This window comes from Sapajus apella, unplaced genomic scaffold (genome assembly GCF_009761245.1).
Source record: "Sapajus apella isolate SASKATOON/1434 unplaced genomic scaffold, GSC_monkey_1.0 scaffold13, whole genome shotgun sequence".
Classification (NCBI taxonomy): Eukaryota; Metazoa; Chordata; class Mammalia; order Primates; family Cebidae; genus Sapajus; species Sapajus apella.
Genome location: NW_022436953.1, coordinates 25,678,753 through 25,706,128, shown reverse-complemented (window position 1 = coordinate 25,706,128; position 27,376 = coordinate 25,678,753). Strand labels below are relative to the sequence as shown.

General features: G+C 50.4%; 1 protein-coding gene across 2 annotated transcripts in view; it reads right to left on the bottom strand.

Annotated features, from left to right (window-relative positions):
- Positions 1-940: 940 nt before the first annotated feature.
- The window catches only part of HTRA1 (HtrA serine peptidase 1), a 52,095-nt gene continuing 25,659 nt past the window's right edge, over positions 941-27,376 (bottom strand). The window contains exons 2-9 of one of the 2 annotated variants that reach the window (XM_032281906.1): positions 26,892-26,991; positions 26,266-26,470; positions 8,882-9,100; positions 8,364-8,396; positions 7,032-7,146; positions 5,656-5,713; positions 3,762-3,857; positions 941-1,658 (exon numbers count right to left, since the gene is read on the bottom strand). In XM_032281906.1, the coding sequence (XP_032137797.1) occupies positions 1,490-1,658; positions 3,762-3,857; positions 5,656-5,713; positions 7,032-7,146; positions 8,364-8,396; positions 8,882-9,100; positions 26,266-26,470; positions 26,892-26,991 (995 nt within the window). In that variant the 3' untranslated portion in view covers positions 941-1,489. The remainder of the gene's footprint in view (positions 1,659-3,761; positions 3,858-5,655; positions 5,714-7,031; positions 7,147-8,363; positions 8,397-8,881; positions 9,101-26,265; positions 26,471-26,891; positions 26,992-27,376) is intronic. The other variant, XM_032281907.1, reaches the window with a different exon arrangement.

The window sequence follows — 27,376 nt, the reverse complement described above, 5'->3', positions numbered from 1 at the left end:
AGGCCACAAGCTGCTTAACTGCTGAGCACCAACGCTGATGAGGGCTCTGCTCAGCTGGACTGCCCCTGCATTTAAGTTGGCCCTGTGGCCTTCCGCAGCCTCCCCAATTACAAGTTGGACCTTCGCATCTGTTGATGGTGGAAGGATTCAGCTCTCAGTCTGGAGAACTGAACCTTCATCCGGTCCAAGACCCTCCTTTTCACGGCTGACAGTTGGAAGGCCTTAACCCACTGCTCTTGGCATAAACAGCATCCTCTCCCCAAAGGGACATGGGTCTGTGCAAACTTCTGAGCTAAAATTGTACAAGTCTTCTTGGGTCAGCTTCCCAAACTTTTGAAAAGCTTTCCTGGAGATAAAGGTGCCTACAGCTGCTTCTGGCTGCACCTGTTTGAGGGCCTGTCAAGGGGAGTCATCCTCTAAACTCACCAAGGCGTAAGGCCTGGTTCTTATTTCATGACCCAGGACAACTGAGGTCAGTGGCAGCCTCGTGCTCGTTCTGGGGTTGCATCCTGGTGTCCTGAACCGTCTCCCTTTCAGAAAGAGACTTGGCTTCTGAACTGAAGCTCTAGGGAGGGAGGGCCTGCGTCTATCCTGCTCTGACTGACCACACGCTTACAACGCCCGGCACAGAGCAGAGGCCCAGAAAATCTTTGCTGCCTGACTGCATGATGTATGAGGTCAACAGACTCTTTCATTTGACAGGCTTCGGATGCGAGCGCAACTGTCCTCAAGTCCTGCTTCATAAAGCCAGGGTCCGAGCAGAGCTGTTCATAACCCTGGTAAATAGCACAGGATGATTTTGAAATAACTCATAAGACTAAGAGTGGGCAAATGCCTGCGTGGACAATGTAGTCTAATGAGGAGCGCACCGACATTAGAATCATTCCAAAAAGACGGCAGCGAGCTGCTCGTGGGAAAGGAAAAGAAGCACTGCGGAAAGCAACATATGAAGAAGTACTTTAATAGCTCAAACTCAGAGTCATCGTGCTCCCAGTTCCAAAGGGATTTCTAAAAGAGGCGACTTTGGCCATTTCAGAAGCCAGCGTTCACCCACCCGGGGTCTCTGTGCATTGACCTTTGGGTGCTGATTTGGAGAAAAGCACAAACATGCCCTGTCCCATCCTGGTTCCCACGGGGCTTCTTCTATCTATGCATTGTATCGGCTGCGTTAGTTGGACTAAGATGATGACTCAGTTAAAGGAGGAGACAAACACTGACTTTCTAAGCAGGAATAGCCCAAGCTGGCAAGAAAAAGCACACTGCATACACAGGATACACAAGGGCAGAGCTTCTGCCTGCGGATCTGCAACATTACATTTGTTTTGCCTGCAAACTATCAAGAAGGATTCTGTTGGCCAGGGAGTCTCCACTGAACAAGCAAAATGGCGGTCAAAAGTCTTGCGTGTCCTATGCCAGCAGCCCAGAGTCCTCATCTGTCATCCACGGGAGAGTCTTTGAGGGAAACATGAAGTCCAGCTCATGCCTCTGCCTATGGGTCGATTTCTTCAGGAATCACTGTGATCATGATGTCTTCATTGCCCCTGCGGACCACCATGTTCAGGGTGCTTTCCCTTTTAATGACGTCACTGACATCATTGGCAGAGACCACCGACTGTCCATTGATGCTGATTATGACGTCGTTTTCCTGGAGACCACCCCTGCAACACAAAGGGAAGCAAAATGGGAATGATTCATGTTTCCACGCCTCGTGGTCTGACTTTACATGGACAGAGGCACAGTTTAGAACCTAAAAGCCCAGAGCAAATAGGATTGGATGGTGGTGAAATTAGAATAATTTAAACCATTAGTGGCTCATACCCGTAATCCCAGCATTTTGAGAGGCCAAGGCGGGTGGATCACCTGAGGTCAGGAGTTCGGGACCAGCCTGGCCAACATGGCAACATCCTGTCTCTACTAAAAATGCAAAAAAATTAGCCAGGTTTGATGGTGGGCACCTGTAATCTCAGCTACTCAGAGGCTGAGGCGAGAGACTCCCTCAAACCCAGGAGGTGGAGGTTGTAGTGAGCCGAGATTGTGCCACGGCACTCCAGCCTAGGCAACAGAGTGGGATTCCATCTCAAAAAAAAACAACTTTTTTTAAACCATCGGTGGATTGAATTACTTATTGAGTTTTTAAAAATAATGTTCCTTTTTTTTCCCTTTTTTCTTTCTTTCTTTCTTTTTTTTTTTTTTTTTGAGATGAGGTCTCATTTGTTGCCCAAGCTAGTCTCAGACTCCTGGGCCCAAAAGATTCTTCTGCTCCAGCCTCCGGAATTGCTGGGATTACATGCATGGGCCATGATGCTGGGCTCCTTTTGAGATTTTTAGGCTAAGTCATCAATTGTGTCCACTGTAGAAATGCCTACTAACACTTGTGTGGCCTTACGACCCCAAGGAGGTCAAAGGTCAAGATTGACCCCGAAGTAGCAAAGGATGTACCAGGTCCTGTCTGCCATGTAGCATGACCATGGCCAACTTGCCTGTAATGGGTATAGCAACTCAGAATGCAGTTCTTACAGGGTGGGCGGAATGCTTCTGTTAAGAGACCCTTCCTTTGTGTGGTTGCCACTATCACTGTAGCTCTTACACAGGTCAGCGTCAGAACGCTGTCATGGTCCTTAGCGGGCTAGCACAAGGCTCTTCGAATGTTTTCTGTAAAGGGCTCCATAGGAAATTCTTTTAGCTTTGCCGTACATATAGCCTCTGTTGAAGCTACTCAACTCTGCTGTTCCAGCACAAAAGCCCCCATAGACGTCACAAACCATATTTCAGTGGACACTGAAATTTGAATTTAACATGTCACATACAAATTTAACATGTCACAAAATACTATTCTTATTTCAGGATTTTTCTGACCATTTAAATGTTCTTACTCATAAGCGGGAGCTAAGCTACAAGGACGCAAAGGCTTAAGAATGATACAGTGAACTTTGGGGACTCAAGGGGAAAGGCTGGGAAAGGGGTGAGGGATAAAAGACTACAAAGTGGGTTCAGTGTATACTGCTTGGGTGATGGGTGCACCAAAATCCCACAAATCACCATTAAAGAACCTACTCACGTAACAAAATACCACCTGTTACCCCAAAACCCATGAAAAGAAAAAGGTAAAAAAAATAAGTAAAAATCAAAATAAAATGCAAAAATTATTCTTAGCCCACGGCTCCATACAAAAGCAGGCAGTGGGCCAGACCCAGCCCGCAGGGCACACTTGCTGGTGCCCAGTCTAGCACTTTTCTCTGGCTGTTCCACTAATACGGGTAACAAACCCTGATGGACGGTCACGCTACTTCTTGTCATGTTACTTTGATATCACTTGGGCTGTTTTTCTGGAGGTGTGGACAGGTATGGCCTCACTGTCAGAGACAATCTGAGAAGACTCCAGGAGAAGAAGGGTCCCAAAGCCTAGAACAGGACCATCACGTGAAGTCTTAGGGACACTGTTCCTGAAACCCTCTCTCCCCAGCCAGGCCATCCCAGAGACTCATTACAAGTCTGCTATTTCTCTGTCCATCTGGAGGGTCCTAGCGGAGCAAGGACTTTTGAAGATAAAGGTCACCGTCCTATGGATGAGTCCTGAGCCGAGCCAGGTGGGAAGGCCTGACCAGTAGGAACGACCAGCAATGTCCGACCACGTGAGTCAAGGATCAACACCATCATCTGAGCCAGTATGAAAGGAACACTGCCCTCTCTTCCTGCTACCCTCCCCGCCCTCTCCAAGAACCACAGACATATGAGGAAAAGGGAAAATAACTCTAACTCACGCTTCTGCCGGGGTATCAGGAATTACTTCAATGATATACGCTCCTGAGATCACGTCTGGGAAGTCCCGGTGCCGGTCCTTCAGCTCCTGAGCTTTGCTGCACCAGAGAGAAAGCACCCGTGTTAGGGTCAAGAAACACCAGGCCTTCCCCAGGCAGAACTCAGCTCTCACCAGTTCCCTTCTTCTCCCTGGGTCTAATGCAAAATTTCTCCAGGAGTTCTGGTCCTACTTTAAAATTGCCTGTCCACCAGAGCCAAAGATTTACTTGGTAACAGCAAGGAATGTGCTTTCATCATTATTATTCTTTTTTTTTTTTTTTTTTTTGAGACTGAGTCTCACTCTATCACCCAGGCTAGAGTGCAGTGTTGCAATCTCAAGTTTACTGCAACCTCCGTTTCACGGGTTCAAACAACTCTCCTGCCTCAATCACCCCAGTATCTGGGATTACAGGTGCCTGCCACCAAGTGTGGCTGATTTTTCACATTTTTAGTAGAGACAGGGTTCCACAAATTGACCAGGCTGGTCTCGAACTCCTGGTCTCAAGAGATCTGCTCGCCTTTGCCTCCCAAAGTTCTGGGATTACAGGTGTGAGCCACCGTGCCCAGCCATCATCGCTGTTATTATTTCCTAATTAATAGTAGCCATTACTAAGGAGTCAGTAAAGTATAACGGCTGACCTGGTTTGCAGCCCTAGTTCTGCCACTTGCTAGCTGTGTGACCTCAGACAGTTGCTTAACCTCTCTGTCCCTTCATTTCCTCACCTGCAAAATGTAGGGTAACAGTACCCTACAACATGAGTGATGAGGATCAGACGAGGTTGTCCCAGTAAGGTACCTGGCCCTGTACATGTGATAGATAGTGGCTGGCATCACTGTGGCTGGTGATCACTGCCCTCACTCCCTGATCCGAGCCTGGCCACCAGAAGCACCTGTGCTATCATCCCCAACCTGAAGAGGAGGAAACTGAGGCACTCAGGGGTCAGATCATTCCCAAGGTCACAAGGCACGAAGTATCAGAGCTGGGACAGGAACCCAGCAAGCTGGGTGCCAGGGAACTACCATCTTTCCCTACACCTCCTAGCTCCAAAGGCAAACAACCAAGGGAACACTTTAACCTTGACAAATGGCTCCAACTCCTGGAGCGCTAAGAAAGGGATCACCGTTCATAACATGTATCGAAAGTCACTAATACATTAACAGTGAGTGAATCGTTAATTCATGATAGTAATGAACACATTAATATATCGGTTACTATATTCTAGTCTTTATCTACTTTACCTCCAACACTTTTAGCCATGCCAGTTCAGTCTACTACCAGGACTCATGAGATTACACCAGAATTTTTCATCCAGGTTAAAACACCAGGATGCCAGGAGCCTGCCAACCACAGGCCGCAATTCCGCCAGCTCGGGGAAAACAAGCACATCAGTCATTCCCTTCCCTGCGCTGGGCCTGCCCTGGCATTCCTGGAGACACGGTCCACAAGCTGCAGAGCAACGAAAGCAGATTGCCTGGAGCTGCGGGAGGGGCTTGGGGCCCTCCTGGAATGTGAGTTTCAACAGAATGTGGGGTAGGGAAGGCCTGAGCCAGAGTGAATCAACTGTCCCCCAAACACACACTGTTCAAGTCTGCCTTCGAAGAGGAGGGCAGAAACTTCTACACCGGGTGGCCTGCTGCCAATGAGGAAAAGCAGCTCAGAACACAAAAACACAGGATAAGACCAAACAGAGGCCACGGCTAATGACCTGTCCTCTTTCCCGATGTTACTTCATTATAAGCAGAAACCGAGACGTCTTCAGGCAGCAGAAGGTTTCTCTTTCAGGGGTGCCCCTGAGCGCTGTCTGAAGTTCAGGTTTATTAAAATTTAAGACACAGACACGCATCCTGTCTACCCACCTGGATGTAAGTGACATCATGCGGATGCCAATATACTTCTTCTTGGTGATGGTTTTTCCTGGTGAGACAATGAAGGAATAGCAGAAGGTTAGCCCAGTTGGTGGGGGTGCTGGGGACACCAGGGGCCAGGGGCCCAATCCCCCAGGTGGCAGGAAGGGCCACAGAAGGCTACACTGAGGTTGAAGCTCAAATCCCAGTTTGGGCCTCTCCCCTCTGGGGCACCTTGGGAAAGTCCCATCATTTCAATTAATGGTCAGATACCTGGGCATGCCCCTTAATTCCTCATGGCCTCACCCTGACAGCTGACCCTCCCCCAGGCTTGCTCTACCCCCAACATGTATCTGGAATGTGACCCCTCTGTCCACCTCCACTACCACCACTCTTGTCTGAGCCCCCAGCTTGTCTCATCCAGATGACTGGGAAAGCCCCTTAACTGGCCCCCAACTTCCAGCAACCCCTCCAGCAGACTCCTCCCAGCCATCAGAGTGGCCTTTCAGTGACATCAATCAGACCATGAACTTTCTGTTCTCAAATGCATTAGGATGCAGCCCAGGTCCCTCACCATGGCCTGCTGTGAGCCTGCTCGCCCAGCCTTGGCCAGCTTTCCACCACAGGGAACTGCGCGCTGTCACTGGGCTCCAGCCCCCAGGCCTCTCCGGGGGCCTCGTGCTCACTCAGCTATGCCAAGTCCTCCCCTCCACATCCCTGCCCACTGACTCCTCCTCATTCAGATCTCAGCTTGGGGGGCATTTCCTGGCCACAGCATCTCCACCAGCTGCCCCTCCAGTCACTCCCTTGCCGGCCACCCTGATCCATTTTCTTGGGAGCACTTGTTGGGAACACTAATAGTATCTTACGTGTTTGATTGTTCACTGTCAGCCTCCCCATCCCCCAACAGAACATAAATGACACACTGGCAAAGGTCCCAGTTGAGCCCCAGGCCCCAGTTGACTCATCCACTGCCAAGCTCCCTGCTTGACTTGGAGCAGATGGGACAATAAACGTTTGTAGAATGATCTCCCTGAACCTCAGTTTTCTAATTAGCAAAATGGGACTAGTAATTCCTAACTGATAGGGCAAAAGAATTAAGTGTCATACATAAATAAAGTGAAATAATGTACAGAAATCACCGAGGCTTGTGCCTGGCACAGATTAGACTGAATCATGTGAAACTGCCACGATCGTAGGACAAAAGTGGTGAAACATCTCTGACCTACTACCAGGGACTTAGTAACGTGCATTCCCTTTCACTTCTGGGTCGGAGATGGCCTGGCTAGCCTTAGGGGCTGCTGCATGTCCCTTCCCCAAGTCTCAAAGGGCAGCTGAGCTTCAGGCCGAATCTCTGCAGTCCCTGGGGCCGTGTGGGCCTTGCTTACCTTTGGCCTGTCGGTCATGGGACTCAGTGAGGAACTTTTTAATCTTATCAGATGGGATTGCAAAGGAGATTCCAGCTGTCACTTTCAAAGTGTTAATTCCAATCACTTCACCGTCCTGAAAAGCAAGAAGGACACGGCTTACTGAATCGTGAAGCTTTACCGGCAGGTATACACCCAAAGAGAGTGGGGAATAAGCATGGAAGAAGTCCCTGAGCTATTTCAGAGACAAAAGTGGGGAGCTGCAAGGAGGGGATCCCCTGGGGAGCAGGGAGAGGGGCAGCAGGACACCCAGGCAGCGTGAGCCAGGCTCAGCTGTGGAAGAATCACACACACCCCAGGTTGGCACCAGGTGCTCACCTCGCAGTAAGCACAGATCGTTTCAAAATGCATTTATTTGCTCCTGTTTCACAAGGAATACGTTTCCAAAGGCTCAAAGTCCTTTAGGTGGCTGCCCACACCTTCCTGCTTCTCCCATTTCTAATGATCTTAAGACGACTCTGCTGACTCCAGGGGGAAACAACCCTAGAGCTCAGGGCTGTCATGCTTCATTACCAGCAAAGCGCATCTCCACTCCATCCTCGGGGTGCTGCGGGAGGAGGCAGAGGGCAGGGGGAAGAGCTGGGAGCACAACTGCCCTCTACTGGGAAGGGAAAGCTGCCAAGTAAGTCTACATGGCTCCTTGCACACTTCCCACGAGTGCTGAGATTTCAGTACCTGATGCCAAGGCACCATCAAGGAGGTGCCATCACACTGGGCCTTGCTAAAGACGGCCCCTGTCTATGTCCCCTGAGCTGCCCACTAGCACTGACAATCTATGTTGTAAGGCGTCACTTTTTCTGCTCAAGTATTTAAGGGTCGACTTAAGTGATATCTTTGTGGGTGGGTAACTCCTCCTCATTCCAGCCAGGCCTTAAGGGAGGATTCCTGGCCAAGAGAAAGTGTGGATGAGCCCAGCCAGCTCCTCCAGCAGCCCAGGAGATTTCATCTGGAGGAGGTGCTTTCAGGGACTGGCCAGCACTTTTGGTGACCTTCACCTTACTCCTGCATTGGCCCTGAATTTTACGGTGTTCACCTGTAATTCTGAGACACAATTGTGTTCTCTGGCTTAACACTTCCAAACCTCACCTCCAGCCTGCCTTACTCTTTCCAGAAAAGATCGGTAGGGTCATTGCAAGCATGCAGTACATTCACAGAGCTCATTTTAAAGGAATTTGATAGCACGCTTTGGCAAGCTTACGTTGGAAAAGACCCCCTGCCTCAAAAGAAAAAAAAAAAAAAAAAACCCAGCATGTACATAGATAAATGATGTAACATAGGTTCAAAAGACCTTACCAGGTTTACCAATGGGCCTCCGGAGTTTCCATACTGCAATTAAACAGAAATGAAAAGGTGACAAATTGTGTCATAACACGGTCTAGTCTACATCCCAGCCTGGCTGTTTCCTAAGCACAGTGCCTAGAGTGTGGGGCATGGTTCTTTTCTGAGATTCCTTCCCATTAACCTAATATTTTGCTTGGGAAAAAAATGACCTAAACAATTTTCAGAAAGTTTTGGATGTGCTGTAAATGGGGAATTTTTCTCTCTGAAGTCCTGATGCCAACTGAGATTACCCTAAAGCACCCAACACAACTTCTTCCTCCTGGGATAAGGCTGGCTGTCCACCTGCTCCCATGTCACTGTCCCCGCTGTGTGACCCCTGCCGTGCTGCTGGCACTAGAATCCACATGGCTGGGTCCAGTTCCATCACTTCATGTAAACTACAAGACAGGTGGGGGCCAAGACCTATGCTGACTCCTCTCCTATGACAAGACCCTGCCCTAACCCCCACCCGCAGAGGGACAGAGGCTCACGTTGATGATGGCATCGGTCTGGATGTAGTCCATGTCCGAGTTCCGGAGCCCCAGTTCTTTGCCGCCTCGCTGGGTGGTGCTGACGATCCCAGTGGTGACTGTGTTCTGAAGGGAAAACGGGCTTCCGATGGCGACCACGAACTCCCCCGGCCGCAGCTCCGAGGAGCGGCCAAGCAGCAGGACAGGCAGCTTGCCCTGAAACCACAACGGCCGGCATGGCTCAATGTGTTTAATTTCACCAAATGGATAAAGGCACAGGTATCATGGAAAACCAAGCAGGGACAGTGACGGCCCATTTGGAAACATCAGGTGTGGTGGGAAACTGAGTTCACAACTCACATCCCTTTGCTGGGGGCAGAACCGCACTCCCCTCCCACCCGTAATCCACCCATTGCAAGCTGTGTGGGAGCCAGTGAGCAATGAAACCGCAGACATGCCAAGGAAACCGTGGGGAGGTTGCCGGGGGCCAAGTCGGCATCTCATCACATCTTAAAGCTATCAGCATAGATGCGCTCTGAAACCTTGAGGCCAGGATACAGAGGAAGACAAAACGAATTTAGGGTTTGGAACAAGACTGCCTGGGGCAGCCTGAGAGAGCCAAGCCCCAGGGAACGATCCCAAGCTACAGGTGGTGATACCTGCCCCGACTCATCATGTGCACATCCGTCCCGAGTCCTGGAATATCTGGGGGGCTCTGCGGGCAGGGCATTGCACTGACTCAGTTAGGTGCACGGCTATGCTGAGTACAGGCCACACTGCAGAGGGCAGAGATGGAGCATAGGGACAGCAAGGCTTCTGGGACCCAAGACAGCAAGACCCAGCAGGTGGGCTGTCTCTCCTCTCCTGAAAAGGCCTCGGTCAGCCACCTACACTCCCTGGCCCAGGCAGGCTGACTGGCTAACTCCAGAAGCCCTGATCTCCAGTGTCCCACAAAGGTCAGGCAGAGCCAGGAGCCCCAAATAACTCTGCACAACAAAATGGAACAGAAGCCAGCTCCAGAGTCACCTGGGCCAAGGAGCTGGGGGAACCACAGAAGGGCCTCCCTAGCTCCATCAGGGAAGGCATCAGGGCCCCTTCTCTCTCTGCCTTCCTCAGAGCCAAGCAGACCTCCCAAGTTCCTTTAGCCTTTGTTCACTTAGAACAAGCAGGTGCCCTGAACAACATGGACCAGGCCCAGAAAGCAGAGAGCCACCCCAGCCCCCATGAGAACAGCAACTCCATAGCCTCATGTTTGTCCATCTCAAAAAAGAAAGAGCCAAGGGACCAGGCGGTGGGGTGGGTGGAACCCAGAGGTCACCTGAGCCATCTCCGTAGCCAGGGATAGAGCAGACACTAGCTGATGAGATGGGGTGACCACCACGCCCATTTCACAGATGAGGAAACTGAGGTTCCAAGAGACTGGGTGACTTGAGACAGAGCAGGGATTGAAACCTGGACCTGGGACCGGAAACACAGACTCTCTCGTCCACGGCACAGCACCACACTACAAATATCCCCCCAACACACACCAAATAAGGAAGGTGCTGAGTGAGAAAACTCATGGAAGGAGAAAGGGGTGTGAGGAAAGAGTCCAGGACCTCAAACTGACTATATGAGACTGTGAGGAGGAGGAAGGTCCCTCGGATCACAGATACCAAGAGGACCAGGAGAGCACTGCCCATTGTCAAGAGCACAGACCTGGGGCCAGGCTGCGTGATCTAGATTGGGGCCTGAGCTTATGACTGCTCAGGTCTCAGTATTCTCATCTGGAAAATGGGACTAATGTATAGCTCCCTCACTAGTCCACCGTGAGGATGAAGCGACTTCAGATCTGAGCCACTGTTTGAATACCGGTTGGCTCCTGTGAGCATCATCTAGTGTTGGTTTTGCTGTGAGCATCTGGGCCTGTGCAAATCCAACAGGAGGAACCATTCACCACCTTCCCACCGCCAGCCCCTGTCAGCCAGCCATGGTAAAGGTCTGCCCAGACAGTGGGTGACCCTTTCCCCACGAGGTTGCCTGAGGCTACAGCGTGCAGGGCAGCTGGGGAGAGGTGCAGGCCTGCAGCGTCCCTACTCGGCCGCACGCTCACTCCCCACACTCCTCAAGCTCGTCGGCATCCAGCAGCACACCAGCGAGCTTGGCTAGCGTGTTTACTCTGGGCCTGAGCCAGCAACCTCTGCCAGGCATGACTTCAGCAGTCACGGCGTGCAGGCGGGGCAGGAGGCAGGGCTGGGATCTGCACTAGGCCACACTGGGGGAGGTCCGCCGGGACCACTGCCATCCCTTCAGGCCCCAGACTGGCTGGAAGACCAGGCCTTTGAAGCCTTCGGGGCTGGGCTTGGGACAGGTAGAGGGACAGGGTGGCACAGGTTGCCGGAGCTGGGTGGCCTCACTGCCAAGGACACAGACAGGAGGCAGGAGGTCACACTCAACTCACGAAGGGGGCCCAGCAGGCATCTGCTTCGCCACATACTGAAAACCCATCAGGAAGTTATGAGGCAGGACTCACTGTGGGAGTCCTAATTCTCATCTCACTCATCCCCTGTCCTTACCACACATCTGCACCTCCTAGAAAGGGAGGCAGGCCCAAGCTGTATGTCTCAGAAGACCTCAGAAGGCAGAAAGATCGAAAAGCAACTAACCTTCCTTCCAGCTCTTCTTTTCCACAGTCTGAGTTCAGGCCCAGAGGATGCGGAAAGGAGACAAACACTTTTGGAGAAGTTGTGAGGCTGGGCGGGGGAGCCCCGGGCAGGGAGCGAGAGATGGAGGCTGCCGGCTGCTTGCCCATGGGCGCTGCTCCCCACACTCCCGGCGTGGGCCAGGCTTCCAGGGGACACTGCCTGCTGCCAAAAATGGAGCCCAGAGCACCCCGTGGGCAAGCATGGCTCGGTCACACTCGAGTGACCACACGGGCTTAGAGAAGGTGGACACCAGCGATGTGAGCCCAGGGAGTCTCCCGAGGAAGCAGTCCTCACCTGAACCCAGAGAAGGAAATGCAGCTACGTAAGTGGCCATTTAGGCAAGGCTGTGCCAATGGGTGCCACCAACTATCATCTCGTTTAAGTTTCGACCCACTCAGACATCTCCTAGGTCATGAAGGGCAACCTTAAGGCAGAAAACAGCAAGATACAAGTGGCGGAGTGGGGAGGGGCTTACACTGCAAACCCTGGATCTCTGTGAGAGGAATAAGCTTTTGCCTGGCGGGTGGCAAAGTACTTTCATGGCCCCCTTAGGAGTTGGACTAGATTTTTCCCCCATTTTAAAGACATGGAAACTGAGGCTCAGAGATGGGGGCACTTCCCACAGCCGATGGGCAGCCTGGCTAAACAAGAGAACGGGCTTCCCAGCTCTCAGACCCACACTCCCGGTACGAGTTCACTCAGAATTCCAATCACAGGCAGAAATCTTTGCAAGGGAATGATGTGTTGCAGAGATGTTGGCCAGGTCAGATTTACAGCTCTCTACGAGGTCAAACTGCCTTTTGGGGGTCACTGCCCCAGCTCCCCACAGAAGCCACTGGCTGCAGGAGCATCAGGCCCCTCCACTCATTCCAGAGCCAAGTGGGGCCTGTTCTCAGCCGGGGACCTCACCTCGAGCCTGTCTGCTCAGCAGCTATACCTCTGCTGGCCAAATTCCTACTCGGTAATTGAGCATTTAATTCCATAGCTGTCTAGACATCAGCTCCACGGGGGAATGTGGAGGAGATGCAGCGTAGATATGGCTGGAAGTGCACAGCCACAGGCGCCGTGAAGTCCCGCCGGGCCCACACACTCTGAGTTCAAGGCCCCTGCACTGCTATCTCCAGGCTGGTTCCCGTGCCACCCATAGCAAAGTATCTCCAAGTCTCCCTTTAAAGCAGCACCAGCCACAGGCCATCTTGAAGGTGGCAGCTCCTCTCCTTAGCCACTTCCTCACTTCCCTGGAGCCCCCCAGCGTGCCCAGAAGTAAATGGGGCCAACATCTGTCCTCCACTGACAGAGGAAAAGGCCAAGGGGAAGAGGAGAAGGAGGAGGGCCTGTGAGCCCCACCCCTCATGCCAGATCCTCGCACTGCTTGGGGGGAAAGAAAATGCAAGTATGGGCACGACAGCAGTGAGGTGGCGGAAACACCCACGCCGCTCTCCTAGAGCCCAGGCAGAGACCTCAGGTCGCCCTCAAAGAGCTTATAGCTCAAGTTTGGCCCAAGACCTTCAGGGATGACAGTCTTTCTGCAGTGAGGCCAGCACAGGCCAGTTCTCCCAGTCTTAGGAGCAGGGAGCCTGGGAGGCCAGAAGAAGAGAGGGAGCATCTAGAATGAAAACGCCACCTGAACCTAGCCTGCAGGAACTCACAACGCTGAAATAGTATCCTATCAACAGAACCAGAAGTCTCTCAACAGAGGGACTTTAGGAAGACACGAATCCCCTAATGTCCTATACAGCCACCCAGGTAGTGGAGAAACAGCCCCAGTGAGGGTGTCAGAAGTGCTAGGCAGGGGCTCCATGTCTTCCCAGCATGTCTATGTAAATTGCAAAACCCTAGCCACAGGCAAGATGCTGACCAGGTAGTGGGAGTAATGCTAACACCTTGGAAGAGGCTGGACCGTGGCATGATTAAAGACGGCTCTTACCATTCATGCGGATTACAACAACAAACGAACAACATGCAGGGCTGCAGCATCAGTTCACAAAACACTGCCCCGGAGAAAAAGCTTTCTCAACAACCATTCATGGCGTGTCGCCTATGTGCTTCATGGAGGGAACATACAATTAAGAAAACCCACCCTTGCCCTCTAGGCTTTTGTCTCATGGGCAGAGAAACATCCAAGCCACCAGGACAAAGAGCAATAAGAAGACACAAAGTCCACCTCCCTCACCATGGGCAGCTCAGCCTACAGTCTTCCATAAGGGCCAAACATAGACCAGCACTAAAAATGGTTTGTGTGTATCAGTTAGGGTGTTTCCAGCTGCAAGTGACAACCCAGCTCCAAATGGAGTACGTAGTATAGACACCTGTCCAACGGCAGGCTGGTGCCAGGATGGTAAGTCGAAGTCTCAAAGACAGCATCAAGGCCAGGCGTGGTGGCTCAGGCCTGTAATCCCAGCACTTTGGGAGGCCAAGGCAGGCAGATCACAAGGTCAGGAGTTCGAGACCAGTCTGGCCAACATAGTGAAACCCTGTCTTTACTAAAACTACAAAACTTAGCTGGGTGTGGTGGTGTGTGCCTGTAATCCCAGCTACTCGGAGGCTTGGGCAGGAGAATCGTGTAAACCCAGGAGGCAGAGGTTGCAGTGAGCCAAGATTGCACCATTGCACCCCAGCCCAGGGAGACAGTATGAGACTCTATCTCAAAAGAAAAAAAAAAAAAAAGACAGCATCGAGGACAAGCCCCCTTCCTTCCCTCCATCCAATCAACCTCAGCCTGTTCTCACAGCCACAAGACGGACACCACCATTCCAGAAATCACATCAAGGCATGACTGTGTGCGTGACCGTGCCATGGAAGCATCTCTTCGCAAAGTCCCAAAAGCACCTCGGCACCCTCCTCCTTGTAGGTCATCAGCAACATCCAATCAAGCAGTGACCCATTGGAGCAGGGCCATTGGAGCGACCCCCTGACTGCATTGGACCCTGAGGATTTGCCTTGAGTCAGTTATGCGGTGGGGTCAGGGATGGACCTAAACCAAACCCAGGGCTCTGCCAGCAGGGAAGCAGGCTGGAGGGTGGGCAACCAGAGTGTCTTCCAAAGCCTGGGGAAAGTGCTTCATTTTAAGAGAAGATCCTAATACCAGCACCTAACAATGTTTAGAAAAGAGTCTGTGAGTCCATACTCCTTCATGCACTTTTTTTTGCAGGGTGAGGCAGGAGATGGCTGCTAACTTGCTTAAGAGGAAAGCAATGGTCACAACAGTTCCATGGTGGTGACAGGGAGGTTCAGGCGGTGGAAACAGAGTCTGGGCAAGGCAGGGAAACCACTCCAAGGGCACGTGTCTGGCATCTCCCAGAGCTTCTCCCGCTCCAACAAGCACGCAGCCTTCATGACCTGTCCCCCTGTGGACAGGCAGGATGGCTTCACAGCTGTTCTGCTGATGAGGGGACTGCAGGTCCCACCGTGGGTGGTGGTGGTACCGGGCCTGAAGCCCTCCCTGACCCCGACCTCCACTCCAGGTATGCTTCTCAGCAGCCCACTGCCCACCTCCCATTTGCCCAGGGCACACAGCAGCCAGTGGGGAAACAGCTGCCCTGTGCTCGGAATTACCCCACAGGGGCAGGAGACCAGAGTGGGTATAACACAGAGCAGGGCAAAGGGGGGTTAGGAAGAATCCAAGCAGGGGCCCACCACGGGAAGGGAGGGGAGGTCTGTGCACACAGCCTCGGTTTTGGGGGCACTATGTGTGGTGTGGGTTCCATAACAGAACCATAGATGAACCATAACTGCTGGAACTTCCCCAGGGCAGAAAAGTTGGGCCTGTGCTGAGTGAGGCCCCCAGGCTGATGGCATGCCTCGGCCTCATTCTCCAGATCAACCAAGGTAGGGCAGAAGTGAAAACGTGGACAAAACACTTATGTGTATATGCATACATGCACACACACGCACACATATTACCCCCTCGGGTTCCACATATGACGGGAGAACACTGTCCCAGACAGCAGAACACCTGGGATGGGTCTTATTCCTACATGAATTCACTCTGCAACCTGGGACAGCTCTATTACCTTCTCCGGGTTGCAGTTTTACCACCTCTAAAATTACAGAGTTGTGCCCAGTGATATCCAATGATCATCTCAGCTCTGACAATTAGCATTCTTTACAGAAAACCTGGTTGTGTTCCAGAAAATCCATTAGCAGACAATCGTTAAATGGGCAAGATCCAAACAGCCACAGGGTCCCTAATAAATCCCTTTTCATACAACTCCCCCATGGGGTCAGATGACCCCTGCAAACTTCTATCCCTGCAAGAGGAGAGAGGATTCCTACAATTATCCTGACCCAGTACTCTTTCACAGGGCACTGTGAAAAGCAACGACCTGTCCATATTTCATCTTACATTCAGGGTTCTGCCTAGTAGCACCTGAGAGCTCATTTCATTCAATCTCATTCCCTGAAGCTTGGAGAAAAGAAATATTCAACAATCCAATAACACCAAAACAAAAGAAAAAATTGGCAACTTTTTCTCAACCTAATGAGCCAAGTCAATTACTCCTTTCTCTCCTTTGAAAATTACTAAGTGCTCCTGAGTTACAAAAATATTTTTGTTGCTGAATCTGCAGAATCCACCACATCATTTCCGGAGGCTGGGACTTCCAGGCTGGTCCAGTGTTGGTTCAAGTTTGCTTCAAAGGCTAATGTTGCAGAACTGGCTAGGACTCAACTGAGTGATTCAATGCGCCTTCTGGAAACAGTTATGCTAGCCTTTCATTTTCTTTAAAAAATATGCAATGGACAAAATAGCACATCCTCCATACCCAGCAAGAAGCAGTGCCATAGAACTTGTTTGCCTCCTAAGGAAAATCAAACCAAGCCACAGAAGAGTTGTTTACGGGGATGTCAGCATCCAAAGACTTGCTTGAGGAAGTGATTCAAGCTGGGTAAGGTGGGAAGTGAGCACATGGGCAGGGGAGGAGCTGTGAAAAGGGGTGGGTCAGTGGACTGTGGACTCAGATGAACCAAAGATTTGCTGACTTGGGCTACTAGGGGGCAGGACCAGCTACAAAATTAGCAGAGCCCAGTACAAAATGAAAATGCAGGCTCCTCATTCATAAAGCATACAGAAAGTACTGTTAAAGGTACTAAAATATAAAGCTTTTTCCTTTCTTCCACATTCTGTGTCTCTCGACCTATCACGATGTTTTTACTTTGCTAGTTATTGCTGTGGTTATTTACGGGACAGTGAGTGCAGACACCGGAGGCCTCACGACTTGGCATTGTGCCCACTGCCACTGGACCGCAGACTGCACCGTCGCTGGGGGTGGGGAAGTCGAGCCAAGCATCTTCCCTAAGCGTCCACCCCTCCAACACATGGACAATGGATGACCCCAGGGGCACTGCCGCTTCTGTGTCAGGGTACATTCAGCACCTAGATCAGGGTGGGAGTGGCTTGACCCTGCCCAGGAGACCACAGAACAACCATGGCATCATCAGCCTGAGCCCTGCACCACCAACATGTTATGCGGTGCCCACGCTGGAACCTAGAACTTCCCTAAGCCTACACTCCTTCCAGGGATGGAGAGTAGCAATGACCCCTGCATAGAGACAAGGAAGGGAAGGTCAGGTGGGGCTGGAGGAGTCAGGGAGCCAGGGAGTGTGGAGGCAGTAGAAGGAGGAATCCAACCCGAGCTAAAGCCCCAACCCCCCCCAAGTATGCTCCATTAGCTCACAGGATTTTATTCACAAAAAATACAAATTCAAAGGTAAAATTAAAACAGCGACCCCCAGGGCATAGGGCCTGTGAGGACAGGGGTCACATGCTGATGAAGCTGGCTCTTCCAGCTTCTCCAGATAGGGAGGCAGTGGACCAGGAATTCTCCGGATACTGGCTTGGATAATCTTTCACAGAGGACTGTGAAAAGCAATGACCCATTGATATTTCAACTTCCATTCAGGGTTCCATTCAGCTTCCATTCAGGGTTCGGAATGGAGCAGGAGGGGAGGCGGTGGACCAGGACTGAGAAGCTTGGGATTCAGATTATAGGAGGTGAAGGTTATCAGTGACCACAAAGTCAAGGGTGGCTGCAGTGAGCAGAAGAGCCAGGGCAGGAAGGACCTGCCAGATGGGCACTGAGATCACTGACATATACAGACTGAGAAGAACCACGTGACCCAGCTGCCATCATCTGTTCCTCCCACTGACATGTGATTACCACCGTCTAGGGAGAGAGTAGAAGAGGCAGGATGGGCGGAAGGACAGCAAGGTGGAAGGGGTTCAGGTGGGAGACATCAGAGAAGTGGGGAGATGAAGGGAGAGAAAAGGAAAAAGAGGAGGAGGACAGAGGACGGTATGCAAAAACAGAGAGAGAGTGCACAGATGAGAAAATGAAACGACTTTTCTCCCCAGTGTTTAGGAACACCACCAAAACATTTAGTCTCCCTTACACTGTACCAGATGTTTCCCATTTCCAATATTCCCTTACTCTTCAGTGTTTAAACCACAAAATGTCAACAGTGCTGCACGGGGGCCCAACAGCTAATGACTGCATATATTCGTGGCATCCGGAGGAGGAATAATATTGTCTTGGTCAAGTCTAACTTGTGTCTCCTCCGTACATCAGCCCCTTTGATCTGTCCCCTTTCATCCACCAACTTCAGAGTGGCTGATGCTGCTACCTACAACAGTGTGTGTCCGTGGCAGATTCCAGAAATATTTGCAAAATCAGTGAATGACTAAGTGAACAAATGAAAGAATGAACAAGCCAGGTCTTAAAAGATCCATTGGGATCTTAAAATTAGGTAATAACTGGGGTTAGACAAGGCCTGGCGTTTGGGTCTGGGTAACTGAGTAACTGATGCAGCCTGCTTTTCAGCTGTCTATACGGCTGTAAGCTCAAGGCTCAGCGAGGCAAAGGTAACAGATTGTATCTTCCGGCAATCATCGTGGGTAGGGGCTCAGTCCTGCTCTATTTGATGGGCTCAGGGTCCAGCACACAGCAGCCTCTCAGCATCTGCTAAACTGCACTGAAGGCACTCTGGATCCTCATTATCCGTGACCCCACAGGGCTTCTGTGAGCCCCATATGCAGGGAAGTTACCCTGGATGTAGCATTCTTTTCAAATTCATTTTTAAATCTTTAAAACATGTATAACCTCTTCTATATAAGAATAATTTGATATGGTCAATGGCAAAGGGACTTTTATAGTAAGTCAACTAAACATATATTTACAACACAAAATGGAAACACAGGGAAGGCCAGTGGTTTCTGTGAGCTGCCTGGTAGATAAAGCAAAGAAGGAAATACCATGAGTTACATGTTCCCATTATCAGATTCTGGTGATTTGTTTAGCCAAACCAACTGTCAACTAGCATGTTTATTAGGATAATCAGTCCACAATTCACCAGGTCTTAGTCTCTCTTGCTACAGAAAGCGTTCTGGATGGCTTTAGAAAATGAGCTATGGAATTGCATTGATCCTGCTATGGTTGAGAGGTGATCAGATCATTAGGAAGCTTTGTGCTTTCAGACTCTTGGAAGACCAACTACTTAAGACACTGGAGTTTTCCAGAGTATGAGCAGGAACCCCAAAGAACCAGAACCAAAAAGAAATGAGACAACACACAAAGAAACCAGCTAACCAGAAACTTGTTCTGGAGGGTTCTAATAAACTCACTAGGAAATGACAGTTTTTATTTAACCCAAGACCCAGGTTCTGCAGACTGAGCAGAAATGGGAAATAAAGCAACTCCACCTGCAAGTCTTATCACCCCACTTGCTTCACTGGCCTGCTCTTGCTGTCCTTTCCATCTCAGCTTAGATGTCACCCCCTCAGATAAGATTCCTTGCCTACACTCTCTGCTACTTTGTAGCCCAATGCCTTCTACCTCTTCACGTGTTTGCTTCATGCACTGAACTTACTGCCATGTTTACTTTACCTCACCTGTTTCCCACACTAGCTCTTAAGCCCCATGGCTTTGCCCACTGTTGCTGCATCTTCAGCACTTAATACGTGTTTGGCCAAGAAGATGTTCAACACATATAAAATCAGGGAATTAATAAGGAATCACTGAAAGAATGAACAAACTGGACCTTGAAAGATCCATTAGGATCTCAATATTGGATAATAATTTTCTAAGTAGCTTGGAATTCTGACAGACTCCTTTCTACCAATGTCACAGAGAAACGAACAAAATTAAGGCCTCCGTCTGCTTACTGTGGGAAGACAAAAGCTTCATCTTAGGAAAAAAAAAAAAAAAAAGCACAATCTCTGGCAAAAGAAAGAGCAAACAAAATCAGCTTCTCTTCCTGCTCCCCTTGGCCCCCTAGTGCTTCACCTCACTCGGTTCTTATGAGCATTGTTGCCTCCAGCCAGTTTCAGCCCCTCTAGAACAAGGTGTTAATTGCCTATCACTGGGGTTGGCAATTTTTTTTTTCTGTAAAGGGCCAGGAAGTAAATGTTTTTGGCTTCACAGGCCACGTGGTCTTCATCCCAACTATTTAACTCTGCTGGTGCAGAGTGAAAGCAGCCACAGACTCTACCTAAACAAGTGAGCATGACCATGTCCCAATAAAACTTTATTTACAACAACAGACAGAGCCAGCTTTGGACCACTGGCTGTAGTTGGCCAACCCTGGACTCTAACACACTGTCACACACTCGATGAACTGTCAAATGGAACCAATTTGTATTCCCCCAAAGAGGACAGGAGACATTCCTAATGGGGAACCTACAAATCCAGTCCCAACAACCCGGGAACTGCTTTGTCAGAACCATAAATAATAGTCTTAACCCGATTTGCTGAAAAGAGAGTGCCAAAGTGAAAAAAGGCATTACCATATTAAGAGAAAAATATAGCCAAAGAATTTCCTTGACAATCAACTAAGTTCTTGAATCAGGGCCAGAGAACACACAAGGGATCCAATTCAGAGAGTTTGGGGAACTGAAACATTTCCCATGCCAGAAGGAGCCGCAATCAAGAGCAGTAAGGAGCCACGTCCCCACAGCCTCTGGACAAAGCCTGGCACAAAATCAAAGCCAGCTTCTACCTCACTGTCTGACTTCACATTCTCTCATGAAATATTGATTCCTGTCCCCCTAAAAGTGGTAAAAATCAGTACAGTGATAGAAGCCTCATCACATCAACACCGTCTGCGGCATCATTAGCAAATGCAATGGTAGCCCTCAGAGTTCTCAGAGAAAAAGAAGAGACCACAAGACGCCCAGTACAGAGGGAGTGGGGAAAAGAATCCAAAATGGAAAAACACAGAAACAAGAGGTGAGCCGGGGCGGTGCGATGTGCATTCCAAGCTCCCAGGGACTTCACGAGGATGAGTGACAGATGACTCCAGGAGAGGCCAGCGGGTCGAGCCCAGGCCCTGTGTTCTCTGATTCGCTTTTGGATGAGCTCAGGCCACTGAGTCAGCGAATCTGACTGTCACGTTGCCTGAGAACCGGCGTGAGTCACAGCAAGCACCACCCCACTCCCCTCCTCGGCCACTGCCACGTCCTGGGGTGCTGCCTGAGCCCCCCTCACTCAGCTGACTCGGGGCAGATTTGCCACGTGCAGGGCCAAGTCCTGGTGGCCTGGAGAAGAGTGACCTGCTCAGCAGCTCCTGAGACATGTAAAAGGCCCCAGGCCCCTCACCCGCAGTGACCCCAGTCTGAACTCAATGAGGATCAGGGGTGTCGGCCTTCCCGTGCCAGCCAGCTCAGCAGTAAGAGGACCCTCTGCAAACACAGCAGCCCAGCGCCCAGAGGGCTCCCTCTCCGGCCACTTCAAAAAGGTCTGTGGGCACCATCTGGCCCGAAGGTGGCCAGGGGCGGGTGCAGGCCTATGGGGGAGGGAGGAAAACCACCACACAAGCCTCAACAAGGCCGTTTCCAAATATTTACCTGGTTGTTGGCGTCACGGAAAAGCACCCACAGGAAAGCTCACTGCTGCACCAGTGCTTTGCATTACTAAAAACTACAGACCTGCTGTCACCCTGACAGGGCCACCTGTCCATCAAACTCCAGGCAGGAAAAGCGGGGAGGCTGGGGCGTCTGCAGCCAGCCTGCTGCAGGTCATCTCTTCACTGAAAAGAGGAGGGAAGCTCGATGCAGGGGCCCCGGGGGCCTTCCCCCCAACTCCATCCCACGTGGCGCATGGCCTTGCTTCCTCAGGAGCAGACAGCTGTGAAGGTCCTACTCGGGACAAGGTTGCCGGGCACCTTCTACCTGAAGACCGATGCCCCCAACCCCACAGTCTAGCTGCAGAAATAGACTTCATTTGACAAATGAGTGAGATAATTCTAAATTGTGATAAACAGATGAGGAGGGAAAAATCAAGAATGAAATGCGGTTGTCCCTGGGGTGATGTGTCGCCAGAGGGAGGCGGTGGGGTCGAGGACACTAGGGCATGGGACGCTGCCTCACAGGGCAGGGTGGGGAGAGACGTCTGAGGCAGAATTTAATCAAAGGCCTGAAGGGGAGGTTGGCTGCATGAGGAGCTGGAGAAGGACGCCCCTGTGAGGGGAACAGCCAAGGCCCCAGGGGGCAGCCCCGGCCTGTGGGAGGCAACCAAGGAGTGGGTGTCTGAGCAGAGCAGGTGGGGATGGAGTAAGCGGGGCGGAGGGAGGGAGGGAGGGAGGGAGGTCAGGCCCTCAAGACCCTGGTAAGGAGTTCAGATTTCTCTAAGAACAGCATGAAATCTGCAAAGGGCTATATATAAGATGGGAAGAACGTGATTCCAAAGATGCTTTTCCCAAGTTTCCTAATCACTGCAGCTGGGCAAGCAGCTATTACCAAAGTAACTTTGCCTCCTGCCTTCTTCAGTACATCCCTTTATCCGCCTTGTACTCCAGCCTAGAGACACCGAACTGCTCTCTTTTTACTATCCTCTCTCCCTCTCCCACCCCTGCCCCAAACTGCTCAGGAACAAAATCCCCCGCAGGGACAAAACGGCATCCTTGGATGAAAGCTTGACAGACACTCTCACAGCCAGGGGCTCATGTTAAACACATTTGGAAAGAGTTTGTAACTGAAGCTGAACTAGTTTGCCCTCAAAGCTGCTTTCTATTAACATGTTTACACGCACCCTGTCCCGACTTTCTGCAGCTGGGATGCCCTCCCCAGGCAGGCTGGCCCCAGTCATGGGTCCCAAGGAAAGGGGAGTTTCAGATTTGGGCAGAAGCACAGAAAGGGATGTCCAGCCGGGATGGTGGGGGACAACTTCTCCCCTCCTGCATGGAGGGAGACAGCAGGGCAGGCAAGAGGGGGCTGCTCCGTGAGCCTTTCCCAAAAGCTCTTCCGGGTCCCAAGACAGCAGGCAAAGTCAGCGCACATGTGTCTGCTCAGCAGTGAGAAGCAGAAAAAGAGTCATTTGGTCACAAGCCCAGAAACATCTCTGGCAACTTCAAGCCACTGGAGATGCGAGGGGAGCTCCAAGAATGGGAGGAAAAACAGATATTAAACTGGGCTCAGGAAGTGCAAGAACTCAGACAGTGCTGGGGTCTCAAGAGCAGGGGCTACAGCGGCTTCACCATGATAGTCTCTGTGAGTGGCATCCAGCTTCACGTTGCAATCCTAAGGGGAGCTTCTGCTTGCCCTAATTTGATCATGTGTCTACTACTTGGCCATAGAGGGTAGGGACCATGACCGATGGTCCCACCAAGGCTGTCCGATGACAGAGCTACCAGAAAAGGGGGGAGGTGGGTGGCAAGGGGCAGTGACCACAGATATCCATGGTAATTTTTATTTCACTCAAAGTGTCAAGAATACTACTTTTATAGCCACAAGCAGTGGTGCATGCCCGTAATCCCAGCACTTTGGGAAGCTGAGGCAGGTGGATCACCTGAGGTCAAGAGTTTGAGACCAGCCTGGCCAAGATGGCAAAACTCTGTCTCTACTAAAAATACAAAAATTAGCTAGGCATGGTGGTGCGCACCTGTAGCCCCAGCTACTGAGGAGGCTGAGGCAGGAGAATCACTTGAGCCCTGGAGGTGGAGGTTGCAGTGAGCAGAGATTGTGCCACTGCACTCCAGCCTGGGCAACAGTGAAACACTTAAAAAAAAAAAAAAAAAAGTTTATGAAGGACAATGGAGGACCCTCCAAGCAAAATCAGGATGCCAGGGGAGGAACTGGGCCCAGATGATAAGACATCAAGTTAGTCACTGGGGCCACGGACGTGGTGGTCAGTCTCACCAGCTTCACTGGGTTACTCTTACGTGGCCTTCGGGGGGCTAGGCAACGGTCTCACATGACAAGGAGACACATAGGTGATTTTCATTCCTCAAACACAGTATCTGCTGGTTCTGTTCTGCCTTCTCTGTTTTCCTGATCTCTTTCATCCTCTTTGTTATCCCTAAGATGACACAAAGCAAGGCCAGCCAGAGCCTCCCCCCAAAATAAGCCACCATCAAAACAAGGGAACAAAAGAGAAAGAGCTGGAAGAGATGCTGTTACTCTCCCTGCTTTCAACTACTATCAGCAAAAAAAAAAGCAGTTTAGTCAGTGGAAACCAGTCCTTTGTGTGGGTGTCTGCAATTTAATATCCTTTCATTTCCAATTCCATTTTGAAAAGCCACATCAGTTCAGTGTTCAATTTCCAGCACCCTTTCTTAGGGGGGAGCTTGAAACACATGCCACACAGCCTGCTGCCGGCTGAAGAGCTAAACTCCCGGGACGGCAGGAGCCAGGTCAGATGCACTCTGCAAAGCTTGTCTCTTGAGATCGTTCACAGATCGTTCACATCTTGCCAGGACATGCCGGGATGACACGAGGAGACAGTCTCCACCTTGGCTCAAAATTGGAAAAGAATATCCCCCGGCCAGAAGCAGCTGCATGGTATGTGCCCACGCATTCCAAACACGAAGTTACTCAGTGGGGGCAGCGTCCAGGCCAGCGCCCTGCCTGCACACAGCCCATGCCTCGCTGTTGGCTGCCTCCCAAGGCCTCCCTGAGGCTGAACAGGCCCCACGCGTGGCCACAGGCTGTGCTATTCTGACTGGCTCCTTCCGGTGAGACTACCACATCCTGGACACCTTTCTAGCAGCCTGTTCCCAAACCAGATGCACCCGCCTTCCTGTGGGCTGTTTAAGGTCAAGCTGTCCCATCACACCACCAGGCCAGCCTGTACCCCTCCAGCAACAGCCAGCGGCTTGGACACATGGGGAGCAGCAGCCTGGCTGCCTTAAGAGAGCAGGGTCATGAGGTGTTTGCTGTGTGGCCTAAGGCAGGTTACTAGACTTCTCTGAGCCCCTGTTTCTTCTTCTGTAAAATGGAGATAATACAGCTATGAAGGCAGAGGCTGGCCCAATGATTCTGTGACCAATAAACACACTTTGAAAGATTAGTTTTTGCTAGAAATTCCACGGTGACCTAATAGAAATAACATGCAACTGCAGCCTCACTCAAGGCCAGTTACACACACCGGGCACAGTGCCTACGTCTATCCCCCGCCTCTTCAGCCATGCCTGGCCACCCAGCCACAGAGAAGCAACAGGAACATCGGGAAGGAAGGTTGTAAGTGTGTTAGATGGTGGTTTTCTGAAAGGCTGGTCGTGAAGGATCCTGGGCTGGGCAGCAACTAGATAGTATGAAAAGGCGGAGGAGACCCGGAATCCTACCACCCAAATGGCACACACAGCACTGTTTCCGGAAGGAGGTGAACCAGCGTGCCATCAAACAGCACAGACAGCCTGAATAATTCCACACTCTTCCGGAATTTCTCAGCCCACACCCAGGTAAAGGGAGGCAAGCAGAGGGCTGGACGAGAGACCCCACCTGGCTCAGTCTCTGGTCTTTTGCTTTGCCAGAGGCAGGATTCCAACCTCCTCTGATTCCTCCCTCCATCAGAAGTCTAGAAAATTTTAAGAATGTGAAGAAACTAGAATCCACGTTCTCACTGCACATGCCACACAGCAAACAAAACCTCCCTCATCGATGTGTTGGGTGGGGATTTTTGATGAGTCAATAAGAATATTGTTCCAGACATGAAGACTTTGCTAAGCAAATCAACAGAGCAAAAATGATTGCAAAGAGAATATCTAAATAGAAACCATTTTCAAATACAGCATTTCCCAAACTGACCTTGGTATGTCTCCGTTCTGCCCCTCCCCCCAAAAAATGTTGTATACTCCAATGATTATAATTTGGGCAAATAGTTCAGTCAGCACCCTTTTGTAGGCAAGTAACGTGCACACTAGCATACTAAAAGCTCTGAGAAGGGCTGGAAAGAAGAAATCCATTAGCTCTGTTTTCATTCAAGGTTTCCAAAACATTTAAAGTATGGAATATTGTTTTGAAACACCTCTCATAGCCCTGCAACACCCCCATTCGGGAGAGCTGGTTTGTTTTCAAAGTAACTGTTGACAAGTTAAGGATGGCTCAGTCTAAAACTCAGTAAATTCTATGTTCATTGTGAACGCATGACCTATCTGTGGAGGATAAATAAAATCTGTAGCAAGAGTTGCCACAGGATCGGGAATGGGAAGGAGCCTCACTTTTCACTACTTACCTACTGGTTTCTTTACAAATCTATTGCTTTCTTTTATAAATATTTAAAACACTATTTTAAAAACTTTTATCTGGCTCCTTACAGAAGCTTCCCTGAGCCCCTTCCCCTCTCACACCCCCAGGCCAGCCACATTCAGCATCTCCTCAAGGCCCTCCTGTGATGGTTCAGACTGACTTCAGTGCCCCCTGAGAATCTCTTGCAATCAAAGAGCTCTGGTGCCTTTGCCAAGGGTGTTCCAGGGCATCTGAGAACTCACCTCTGCAGGCAAGAACATACTCACCTGGTGGTCAATTTTGATGAGTGCAATGTCTGCTTTCTCATCCACATCCTTGATTTTGGCTTCATAGGTGGCACCGTTCTTCAGCTCGACTTTGACCCGATGCTTGTTGGTCACCACATGGGCATTTGTCACGATCAGTCCATCTTCCGACACAATAAACCCAGACCCACTAGCCACCGGCACCTCCCGTTTAGAAAACGGAAGCCTAAAATCCAAAGGAGTACACAGATAAGGCTGAAGCACCTTAAAATAAGTGCTTCAAAACATGGATGAATGGGTTCTGCCGCAGCAACACACACCTAGCAATTGTTCCTTTACATACCAGGCTTAACATTTAAAAACTAAACATCCTGCCAATTCTTTGCATGCATCAAAAAATTCCACTTAGAAAATACTCTTAGGGAACCTCTTCAGAGCCAGAGGTTCCTAAAACATTTAGAAGGGTCAAGAATGTAGATGTATATAGTTGAATAGGGAAAATGTTCTAAGGGAGACACATTTATCTTAATGTAGGAAGATATTCAGTGACACTTTGACACTTTAATGTATCTCAAAAATAGCTCTCATGTTTTGCTAGTGGCGGTGAAACCTTCAGAGGGTATAGGAACAAGGAAGGCTCTCTTTACTTGCGAAACAATTCGATATGAACCACGGCAGGGGCGATCTTCTCCACCACATCCGCAATAAAGTTGTATTTATGGCGCAAGCTGTTGGGATCTTCCTGCCCTGAGAACAAAAGCAAAGAATAGATACTTAATGATACGCTGCTGTGGTCACCTAGAGAAAGATGTGGGTTAGAGGGAGCCAAGATGCCTCATCAGCCTCTGGAATTCTAAAGGCGTGGTGAGCACAATTCCCCCCCCTGGGGCTCAGCTGCAAATGTCCATCCAACTCCCAAAAGAGTGCCCACCCAGGTAAGGCAGTAAAATCCACTAATGATAACCTCTTAGCTCACGTTCTTCTTCTCAATCGTTTCACTACAAAAACATTGAGCAGAGGCACCAGCAAATACTTCAACCTCACACCAGCCTTTCCAAGAAGCTGGCTGCCCAAGGGTACCCCCCTGCCCTTTTTTTTTTTTTTTTTTTTTTTTTTGAGATAGAGTCTCGCT